This window comes from Pristiophorus japonicus, chromosome 5 (genome assembly GCF_044704955.1).
Source record: "Pristiophorus japonicus isolate sPriJap1 chromosome 5, sPriJap1.hap1, whole genome shotgun sequence".
NCBI classification, from domain to species: domain Eukaryota; kingdom Metazoa; phylum Chordata; class Chondrichthyes; family Pristiophoridae; genus Pristiophorus; species Pristiophorus japonicus.
This window is the reverse complement of record NC_091981.1, coordinates 262,744,154-262,757,392: the sequence shown is the minus strand read 5'-3', so window position 1 is coordinate 262,757,392 and position 13,239 is coordinate 262,744,154. Positions and strand designations below refer to the sequence as shown.

The following is a 13,239-nucleotide window of genomic DNA, read 5'->3' as shown; positions in this document are numbered from 1 at the left end:
TAAAAGGTCCCAAGACGCTTCACAGGAGCAATATTGAACAAATTAAACAATGTTGCTAGCTGCAAAATCACAAGATAATTACAGGTGAGGAAAGCCATTTGGTGTACTTTCATTTACCCTTCTATAAATACCCTACAGAGCCCCCGGTATAGCGTCTAATTGTTTCTTAAACGGTTCCAGGGTTTTGGCTACACTAGTCTATCAGCAAGTCCATTTCAGATTTACCTTTTCCATTCCCTTGAGTACCTTGTACAGGTTGAACCTCCTTTATCCGGCACCCTCGGGACCTAGCCTGTGCCGAATAAGGGATTTTGTCGGATAAAGGGAGGTCAGCCCAAGAGGGGCAGGGGAAAGCGGCCAGAGGTCGGGGAGGGGGAAGAAGTCAGTCGGTGCCCCTGGCGGGCTGAGTGTTGGCGGGTCCCAGCTGGTGTCGGGGGGCCCCTGGCGGGCTGAGTGTCGGCAGGCCCCGGCAGGTGTCGGGGAGCCCCTGGCGGGCTGAGTATCGGCGGGCCCCGGCAGGTGTCGGGGGGGCCCCTGGCGGGCCCCAGCGGGTGTCGGGGGGCCCCTGGCGGGCTGAGTGTCGGCAGGCCCCGGCAGGTGTTGGGGAGCCCCTGGCGGGCTGAGTATCGGCGGGCCCCGGCAGGTGTCGGGGGGGCCCCTGGCGGGCCCCAGCGGGTGTCGGGGGGCCCCTGGCGGGCTGAGTGTCAGGGGGCTCCAGCGGGTGTGGGATGGGCCCTAAGCAGGTATCATGGAGCCCCTGGCGGGCTGAGTGTCAGGGGGCCCCGGCGGATGTCGACGGGCTGAGTGTCTGGGGGCCAAGTGTCGGCGAGCCCCTGGTGGGCCGAGGGTCGGAGGGACCCTGGCGGGCCGAGGGGGCAGAGGGTCGGTGTGGAGGTCGGCTGCGTTCTGTGCATGCGCCCCCAGCCATCAGAATCATGCCAGACAAGGGGTGGTGCCGGATAAGAGAGTCCCAGATAAGGGAGGTCCAACCTGTATAACTCGCGAAGATCACCGGTCAGCTGGCTCCATGCCTGTTTGAAAAGCCCAATCTTTCTTCATAACTCAAACACTATACAATAGGGAGTAGCCTTGGTCTCTTTTCTGAATGGATTCCCATGTCTGAATGGCCCCCTTTTTCATTATTGACCAGAAATCGACACACTATTCAAAATGTAGTCTCCAGTGACTTGCTCAATAATTCTCAATGCCTCTCAAATCTTCTTTTGAGTCTCTCAGCACACCAGGATAAATACTATCTACCCCAACAAGCATTTATATAGCTCCATCAACATAGTAAATCGTCCCAAGGTGCTTCATAGGACCATTATCAGACAAAAATTGACACTGAGCCACACAAGGAGATATTAGGACAGATGACCAAAAGCTTGGTCAAAGAGGTCGGTTTTATTGAGCATCTTAAAGCAGGAGAGAGGTGTGGAAACACGGAGAGGTTTAAGAAGGGAATTCCAGAGTTTAGAGCCAGCAGAAAGCATGGCCACCAATGATGGGGCGAAGAGATCGGGGTGCACAAGAGGCCAGAATTGGAAGAACTCAAAGTTCTTGGAAGGTTGTAGGACTAAAGGAGGTTGCATCGATAGGGATGGGTGATGCCATGGAGGGGGGTTGAACACAAGGATGAAAATATTCTGACACCGAATGTTATTAGGCTCATACTGAACCGATCCTGGCCCAACCAGTGAGATGTACAAGAGCAGCCTGTTCACTGGTTTTCTTTCTGAACTCATCGGAAACTCCTGAGTTTCCACTCTTTTTTTTCTTCTTCCCCTTTTCGATGCAGCTGAGATTGATTGAGAGTTTGGCACATGGGTAATTACCATCATGAGCCCCGGGTCCAAGCCCTTCATCATACAATGAACTTGAACACCATTCTGCAAGGCACAGCGCAGCCCGACACTACATTTGCAACTCATTTTAGCACAGTTCTCTACCACCTCCCACCCCTCCCCAAATGTTCTATTATTCTTGTAGCATTGCATCTAATTCCAAACCCAAAACTTATAAGCAAAATATTCAGCATTGCCTTGCATTACAAACTTAAATTTGTGCAGTATTTTTTCCAGTTACAAAGGAGACTTAACTGACTAGTTCCTGAACATTTTAACTTCGAGGAAACTATTGCATTTGAGAACATTGATAGAGAGCCGGCACAGGCTTGATGGGCCGAATGGCCTCCTTCTGTGCTCCATCATTCTATGGTTCAGCAGAGGGTAAATACAAGAACATTTACTGAAAGTGTCTGAAATTAAACTTCAGTTGCTGCAAAGGTTCAGAACTGAAGCAGAAAATGCAATCAATTATATAATGGTATAACTTACGACACCAAGCCAAAAAAATCTGTCTTCTTAATTACTTTTTCTCTGCCACTGACGGCCATTACAACACAAACACCCGCACTAAAAATCTGTAAGCCAACTGGATGTATTCAGTTTTGCTCAAGTTAAAAATGCAAATCTTTATGCTCAAAATAACCATTCGACACCACGTTAGTTACCATCAACTAAAATTTAAAACGAACTTCAAAGCTTTTACATGTATTCCCAGAAAATAACTCATAGAATTGTTCTTCGACTCTGCATTCCCCTGTGCATTTTATAAAGAATATTGAAATTCAGACAATTATTATACACTTGCATGCAGCAGAATTTGTGCTTTTTTGAAATTCAGTACTCAAAGGTTTGACTGTAACCTCATTATTTTGGAAAATTGAATCGATAACATAGGAAAATAAACTTTGGAGAGTCTTCCTTATCCAAAAGACCATAAAAAGTACTTAAAAGCAGCGGATTCAAAATCGTAATCCAACTGCTGCTTACCTGGGGTGTTTTGCAAAAGCCAAAATACAAAGGATTCATTGTTAAACATTGTCATTGTGGCCTTTCTCAACAAAGAAAACACAGATAACCAATGCTATTGCACCAACCAATGTGCGTTTGTGTCATGACATCAGCCAGTGCGTTAGCAGCATCACTTCCGCCGCTGTGTGTGGAAGAGGAAGAGTTGGTGGATGACGTGGTGGAGCCGTGAATTGCTCGACTGATCCAGTGTTCCATGTTCAGACTGCCTTGGCTGGAGGAAGGGGTTCCTTGGGAGTCACCTTGCCCTGATCCCTCATCTTCTGACCCAGAAGAGGTATCTACAGGAACAAGAAAAACATCAATAAGATTACGTTCGGTAGTTCCTCTTTAACATGTTCACATTGTATTAACAGTTCAAGAGTTTAGCCTTCGTGCTCCTCTGGTTACCCCTCGAGGGCGCTGCAGTAAAATGCAAATAAGAAAGTCACCATAACTCGACTGAGTACTGAAAAAGCTTTTCAGCTTTCAAAATTTTTCCCCCACACACCACTGGAATATATTTAACAAATTTTCAACAGAATTAGAGAAATTAACAGGAGAATTAAAATTTTAGTATTCTGACAGAGATTTTTTTCCTGGCTCCAACAGAACAAAGTGAACTTAAATATCTTGATGTTCCTTAGTTACCAGGCTGACAAGAACCCAGGAGGGAAGATCTGTACTTACCTCTTTGCTTAAAAACAAAAAATACCTTATGGCACTCCAAGTATGAATTAATAAGCTATTTTACAGTCCTTCCTTGTTCTAATATAAACTGTAATTGATGTAATGGCTGAAAAATTATGAGTTTAGTCTCATCAGTGGATCAGGCATAATGTCACACAAACAGTCGTTCCCACACGCTGCTTGTGTTGAAACTGGCTCACCTGGGCATACCTAGGTGAGGGACTCTGTTTTGTTTCAGGCAATTTGCTAATGTAGTCATTACATAGTTAGAACAATCTTGGAGATTAAAGTTGGCGCATGCTGTGCAATCATACCATAATAGCTCTTTTGTTACATGCAAGACTGCACCTCCAAAAGCAGTCAAAGAGCAGTGCTGGAATTTTGGAATTTAACGCAGAAATGCAACTGTAGTCTTCAAAGTGTTAATGCAGGTCAGAATATGCTTAGCCAGATAAATCCTTAAATCTATCCATTAAACTGATTGTTCTTTCAGGGAACTGGTATTTCAACTGAATAGCATCTATACTACACTCACTGGATTAAAAAAGACAATCATGTCTCTTTTGTAAGATGAGCACTGACTTTTTGCAGGTGGCTCAGGGACAATGTGTTCATAGACTCTCTGACCCACCCACATGCATCTGTATTTGCATTCGTTCTCATTTACATTGCATCGCTGCAATTCAGATGTTTCTTATTTTTGTACAGGTACTCTGACCAATTTCGTGGCCTATTGTGCACACACAACAAAACTAAAATGATGCAGAATGAGAAGCTATGCGATACTATTTATATCCCATAAGCAGGCTGGCTGACTAACTCATGAGTAAAATTATAATTGAATTATGGTCAGTACCAGGGATACAAATTGCATTCTATGTTTTCTGCATATATCATTTGAGATGAGTTATCAGCATTAAAGTGATAAAACGTGGAAAATTTTGATTTTAAATTGAAACTGGATGCATGGACTGGGGAGCGGTTTTCATGATGTCACTGTGAAGCTTCCAATCTCAATTAAGATACCAGCTTCATACAAATGCAGGTTTATAATAGATACTGTATAATCAATACACTACTGTAAAACAAATACACCTCTGGTAATCTTGTGTCATTGTAATTTTTAGTAATGGCATCGCAAAGGTGAAACAAATTATCCTCATCACAGGCCAAGAGTTTGTAGATGAAACCATATTAACTTTTCCTTCGCAACGTAATGAAAATGCTAAGTTACCAACTGTTATGAAGATCTTCCCCATTCTTCAAACATGGTTCAATCTCCAATAAAGACAGGATTAATTTGCCGTCTTCATGGGGGAGGGTGGAAAGAATCATCTGGGAACATAATCCATTTAAGAATATGTGGAGTAGCAACGCTCGCTAACTCCAACGGTTACCATTCACAGTTTCTTCAGAGGCAGCAATGACACCACGAATGCACCATATCAGCAATAAAACACACATTTTTGTACAAATGGCTCCAGTACCATCAGATCAACCAGAGGACTGAAGAAGAGGCCAAATAGAAGAGATGGAGATTGGACAACATTCAAAGAATGATGGGAAACAATACTTGTGTTATTCAGTATCCATACGCAAACAGAGCTATACCAAAGCATGTCAAAACTGGAGATGTCAAATAAGCTGGGAACCAAGCATTTATTTCGAAAGCACTCACAGCACTATCAACAGTTTACAGCGCTATAAATAAAGGAAAGAAGAACTTGCATTTCTATAGCACATTTCACATCCTCAGGATATCCCAAGGTGCCTGACAGCCAACAAATTACCTTTGAAATCTAGTCCCTGTTGGAATGCAGACAAAAGCAACAGCCCAAATTACACACCGCCAGGTCCCACCGACAGTAATCAGATATTTTCGTGATGCTGGTTGAGAGATAAATGTTGACCAGGACACAAGGAGAACTTCCTGCTCATCTTCGAAAAGTGGGATGGGATTACACCGCCCACAAAGGCAGTTTGGGCCTCAGTGAAGACATAGAAGTCTGCCTGTTACTCCTTCCGATGACCATATTTACATTCGATCAAATCTCTGTCTAATGTTGCAGTAGAAAATTACTGCAACATTAGACAGCATTGGAACTCAGAGTCCATATTTGTTTCAGAGAATCAATTTTTCAAATATGAAAATGGGAACCCCTGTGCAAATTGTTAAGCTCTTTTACTTTCGTAGAAACATTAAATAAACCATTGTTCCATTCTGTGTCGCGTCCCAGTCCCTTGGCTTTGTACCAGACATTGGCTGCACTGCTCCCGATCGGCAGCTATGCTTGCTGTGGCATACTCTAATTATACTCCCAGCAAATTGTGGTATAAATTTGCCACTGGAATATCGGCGATGAGAGGTCTAACTTCATCGCCAATTGCAGTGATTTTCAGACCATCGTCTGAAAATTACTAAATGAAGACAACTATGTTGCTGATCATATCTGGTGCTGCTGGCAGTAAGTTGGATGTTATGCTTTTATTAATGATTGAAAGGAGTGTTACACCATGCTAAGATTGCGCTGTGTTTAAACTGGCCCTTTGAGGCTATGAATTCTAATTGCTGTAACTTTCCAGCTCCAGGCCAATCTACAAACTTTAATTTCAACAGCTAATAACGTGTAATTGACCACAGCATGAAATAATTGCCTTTGTTTCTTTTTTTATACTTTTGCAGTGTGATGGATGCTCTCAGAACTTTTATATTTAATTAAGGGATCTTCCACAACTTAGCCCAATAGCAAGTCAGAGGATATGCTATTTTGTAAGAACAGGAATATTACAATGTAAAGCATTCCATACTATTCTGGTCGCTGTGATGGAGCTATGTGTAACTGGTGTGTCCCATTAGGAACATGGGAATTGCTAGGTGAAAAAAAGACCAAGGTTCATCTAGATTGCCTTCTACCATCCCGGTAGTCGCATGATACAACGATAATGGAGTTGTTGACTCATCATAGCAATGAATCTCTATCAGCTCAAAAGCAAAACCTCTATCAGTTAGTCTACAACAGAACCATACATGATGCAAGGAAAACCCCAGTGGTGGAGAGCTTTGGGAGCCATATATCCAAAGTCACCTGCTCCTCCCAAGTCTGCTACACTCACCATAGGTCATTTCCCAAATGACTCATATTGGCTCAGAAATCCCGATTGAGGTCTTCTGGTGCGCAAACGACTGAAAAAAGGAAGGTGCTGCGCTCGTTCGAACTTCCGATCCTGAGGCCTTCACTCTGCGCATCGGAGCGCTTGCACGTCGGGATGTCCATATGCTGGAGCTGGAGTCACATGGCTCTGGGCAGCCAATCAAGGTACAGTATTTTCTCATTCATAATAATGGGAACTCTAAGTTGGAGTTCCCATTATTATAGAAACATAGAAAATAGGTGCAGGAGTAGGCCATTCGGCCCTTTGAGCCTGCACCACCATTCAATATGATCATGGCTGTTCATGCAACGTCAGTACCCCATTCCCACTTTCTTTCCATACCCCTTTAGCCGTAAAGGCCATATCTAACTCCCTTTTGAATATATCTAACGAACTGGCCTCAACAACTTTCTGTGGTAGAGAATTCCACAGTGAAGAAGTTTCTCCTCATCTCGGTCCTAAATGGCTTACTCCTTATCCTTCGACTGTGACCCCTGATTCTGGACTTCCCCAACATCGGGAACATTCTTCCTGCATCTAACCCGTTCAATCCCGTCAGAATTTTATATGTTTCTATGAGATCCCCTCTCATTCTTCTAAATTCCAGTGAATATAAGCCTGAATGAGAAACCCCCCCAAACACACAAAACACTAATAAAAAATAGAAAATACACTACATATTCATTCAAATTAAAGTTCTTATAAAAAAAAATATTTTCCCGACTTTAAAAAAAAAAGTTTTAAAAATTATGCCTTAAAATAAACTTACCGTTGCGGGGAGGGTTTTTAAACAATAAAATGTGTTTTTATATCTTTATTTTAAAATGTGTGTAAAGTAGGCTATATGCTTGCTTTTTCAGGCGCAAGATTTTTGAGGACATTTGCTTGGCAAGATATGCGTAAATATCGGAAATCTTGCCCTGCAAGTGCCCTCGCTCCTGATATGTGCGAGATCAGTCAAGTCAGAAACTTGGCAGATCGGAAAAGCCGGTTTTCAGCGCATGCGCATGGCGCGCTGAAAAACGTCTTTTCCGATGCCTTCCCGAGTCCGTAGAAACTTCGTACGGATCCGCGACATCGAAATTCCAGGCTCATTGTATCCTAAAAGAGATCTATCTATTTGGCATTTGAATGAATCAATATTGACTGCACTCACCATCTCCCCCTAGGGAACCTGTGCCATAGACTGACCGACCACTCACAGAAATATTGTTTTGGCAGATTCGTTTTGAATTTACTCCCCTTCAAGTGCAGACTGTGTCCTCTGGTTCTACTGTTCCAGACAATGTGAAATAACGTAGAATGGTCCAAGTCTACTAAGAATTCTAAACACAGCAATCGTGTCACCTTTCAACCTTCACTTTTCCAGTGAAAACATGGCCAATTGACATTGAATTTCATCTGCCACCTGTCTGCCCAATTCCCAAGTATATTCAACAACAACTTGTGTTTATATAGCGCCTCTAACATAGTAAAACATCTCAAGACGTTTCGCAGGAGTATAATAAGACAACAACAAAAAATTGATACCGAGCCACATAAGGAGAAATTAGGGCAAGTGACCAAAGGCTTGGTCAAAGATGTAGGTTTTAAGGAGCGTCTTAAAGGAGGAAAGAGAGGTCGAGAGATGAAGAGGCTTAGGCAGGGGGTTCCAGAGTTCCAGAGCTTAGAGTCAAGGCAACAGAAGGCACGGCCACCAATGGTTGAGCAATTATAATCAAGGATGCTCAAGAGAGAAAAAAAATCTTCCTCCACTTTATCCTGTTCAGCTTTGGAGTCTACCACCTGCAAGTTTAGCCACTGTGCTGGTAATTCTTAATTCCAGATTATTTAGAAAGATAGTAAGCAAAAGAGATTGCAAAACAGATCCCTGTGGGACCCCACTGGTAACATTCTCCCAGACTGATGACAGTCCCTGCATCACTATCCTTTGGGTTCTGGAAACCAATTGTGTATTCATTGTAAAATATTTTCACTGATTCCCATTATCTTTATTTACACTACCAGCCTTACTAGTGAAACTGTATCAAAGGCCTTGTTGAAATCCAAGTACACTACATTCACTGCCTTACCCCTAACAAGTTCCTTTGTAACACCCTCAAGGAAAACCAGAAAGATAATTAGCAAGACTGGCCCTTCATGAACCCATATTGGCAATCTTTTATGATTTAATTTCTAGCCAGGTGCTCCATGATCTTATCTTTAATTAGGGTTTCCATAATTTTACCCACAATGAAAGTTAAACTCACTGGTCTGTTGTTCCTGGGTCACTTTTGCTACCTCTCTTGAAACGTCTGCCTTTTTCCAGTAATCAGTGATTTCTCGAAGATCTTTAAGGCGGCAATGTCTGACTGCTTTACAGATGCATCCAGAAGTCAAATGGAGACTAACAGTTCTAAGGCAGATCCTGAGGTCAGTAAGAGGTTAATCATTAATCTGTAGATTGGCAGCATGCAAATCACCCCAATAAAACTCCAAGGTCTGAAGAAACCACCAGAATATTAATGGCTTTCTATTTTTTCTTAATTACTTTTTTATGAAGTGCAATGCATGATGCTTGAAGTGTGACACACACACACACTATAAACACGCACGCACATTCCTATATACACAAGCACATACATATATACATATGCACACACACATGCTATACACACGCACCGGCTATATATATATATATATATACACACGCGCTTGCCCATCTATATATACATACACAGGCTCGATATCTATCTCCACACACGCGCACACATATATATATATATACGCGCATATATATACACACGCACACGTACATATATATACACACGCACACGTATATATATATATATATATATACATACACACGCACACGTGTATATATATATATATATATATATATATATACATACACACGCACACGTGTATATATATATATATATATACATACACACGCACACGTATATATATATATACATACACACGCACGCGTATATACACACGCACACGTATATATACACACATGCACACGCGCATATATATATACGCACACGCGCGCACATATATATGCATATACGCACACGCATATGTATATACATACACGCACACGCATATGTATATGCATACACGCGCACATATATATACACACACGCGCACACACATATATATACGCACACGCGCACACACATATATACGCGCGCACGCGCGCACACACATATATACGCGCGCACACACATATATATACGCGCACACACACATATATATATATATATATCTATGCACACGCGCACACACACATATATATATATGCGCACACGCGCACATATATATATATACACGCGCACACATCGCGCATATATATATATATATACACGCGCACATATATATATATATATATATACACGCGCACATATATATATATATACACGCGCACATATATATATATACGCGCACATATATATATATACGCGCACATATATATATATATATATATATACACGCGCACATATATAGATATATACAGGCGCACATATATATATATATACACACGCGCACATATATATATATATATACACGCGCACACGCGCACGTACACACGCACACGTATATACATACACACGCGCACGTATATACACACGCACACGTATATATATATATATATACACATGCACACGCATATATATACGCACACGCGCATATATATACACGCACACGCGCATATATATATATACGCACATGCGCGCACATATATATGCATATACGCACACGCATATGTATATGCATAAACGCGCACACACATATATATACACACACACGCGCACACACACATATATATACGCGCACACACACATATATATACGCGCACACACACATATCTATGCACACTTGCGCACACATATATATATCTATGCACAAGCGCACTCACATATATATATATATATATATGCGCACACGCGCACATATATATATATACAGACGAGCATATATATATATACACGCGCACATATATATACATACACCCGCACATATATATATATACACGCGCACATATATATACACGCGCACATATATATACACGCGTACATATATACACGCGCATATATACACGCGCACACATATATATATATACACACACGCGCACATATATATATATATACGCGCACATATATATATACACGCGCACATATAATATATATATACGCGCAAAAATAGATATATATACACGCGCACACATATATATATATACACGCGCACACATATATATATATCACGCACACACATATATATATACACGCGCACACATATATATATCGCGCACATATATATATATATATACACGCGCACACATATATCGTGCACACATATATATATATATACACGCGCACACACATATATATATATACACGCGCACACACACATATATATACACGCGCACACATATATATATATACACGCGCACACACACACATATATATATATACACGCGCACACACATATATATATATATATACGCGCACACACATATATATACACACGAGAGCACACACATATATATATATATACACGCGCACATATATATATATATACACACGCGCACATAAATATATATATATATACACACGCGCACATATATATATATATACACACGCGCACATATATATATATATATACACACGCGCACATATCACGCGCACATATATATGTACACACGCGCACACATATATATATATATATACACGCGCACACACACACATATATATATATATATATACACGCGCACACACACACATATATATATATATATATATACACGCGCACATATATATATATATATATATATACACGCGCACATATATACGCGCACATATATATATATATACACGCGCACATATATATATATATATACACACACGCGCACATATATATATATATATACACACACGCGCACATATATATATATATATACACACGCGCACATATATATATATATATACACACGCGCACATACATATATATATATACACGCGCACATACATATATATATATATACACGCGCACATACATATATATATACACGCGCACACACACATATATATACACGCGCACACACACATATATATACACGCGCACACACACATATATATATATATATACACACGCACACATATATATATATATATACACGCGCATATATATATATATATATATACACGGGCACACACGCGCAATATACACGCGCACATATATACGTATATATATATACACGCGCACACATATACGTATATATATACACGCGCACACATATACGTATATATACACGCGCACACATATATATATATACACGCGCACATATATATATATATATACACGCGCACATATATATATATATACACGCGCACATATATATATATATACACGCTCACATATATATATACACGCTCACATATATATATACACGCTCACATATATATATATATATATATACACGCGCACATATATATATATATATACACGCGCACATATATATATATATATATATACACGCGCACATATATATATATATATATATACACGCGCACATATATATATATACACGCGCACATATATATATACACGCGCATATATATATATATATATACACGCGCACATATATATATATATATACGCACGCGCACATATATATATATATATATACACGCGCATATATATATATATATATACACGCACACATATATATATATATATACACGCGCACATATATATATATATATACACGCGCACATATATATATATATATACACGCGCACATATACACGCGCACATATATATATATATACACGCGCACATATATATATATATATATACACGCGCACATATATATATATATATACACGCGCACATATATATATATATATATATAGACACACGCGCACATATATATATATACACACACGCGCACATATATATATATACACACGCGCACATATATATACATATACGCGCACATATATATATATACATACGCGCGCACATATATATATACATACACGCGCACACACACACACATATATATATATACACACGCACATAGATATATATATACACGCGCACATAGATATATATATATATACACGCGCACATATATATATATACATGCACGCGCACATATATATATACATGCACGCGCACATATATATATATATACACGCGCACATATATATATATATACACGCGCACATATATATATATATATACACGCGCACGTATATATATATATACACGCGCACGTATATATATACACACGCGCACGTATATATATATACACGCGCACATACATAGATATATATATATACACGCGCACACATATATATATATATATATACGCGCACACACATATATATACGCGCACACACATATATATATACGCGCACATATATATATGCATATACTCGCACACACACACACATATATATACACACGCGCACATATATATATATACACACGCGCACATATATATATACACACACGCGCACATATATATATACACACGCGCACATATATATAT

At 40.0% G+C, this 13,239-nt stretch overlaps 1 protein-coding gene across 1 annotated transcript in view; it reads right to left on the bottom strand.

Moving 5' to 3' along the window:
• Positions 1-13,239, bottom strand: part of LOC139264688 (disco-interacting protein 2 homolog C) — a 622,729-nt gene that overhangs the window by 209,272 nt on the left and 400,218 nt on the right. The window contains exon 5 of the mRNA XM_070881594.1: positions 2,942-3,154. Coding sequence (XP_070737695.1) covers positions 2,942-3,154 — 213 coding nt within the window. The remainder of the gene's footprint in view (positions 1-2,941; positions 3,155-13,239) is intronic.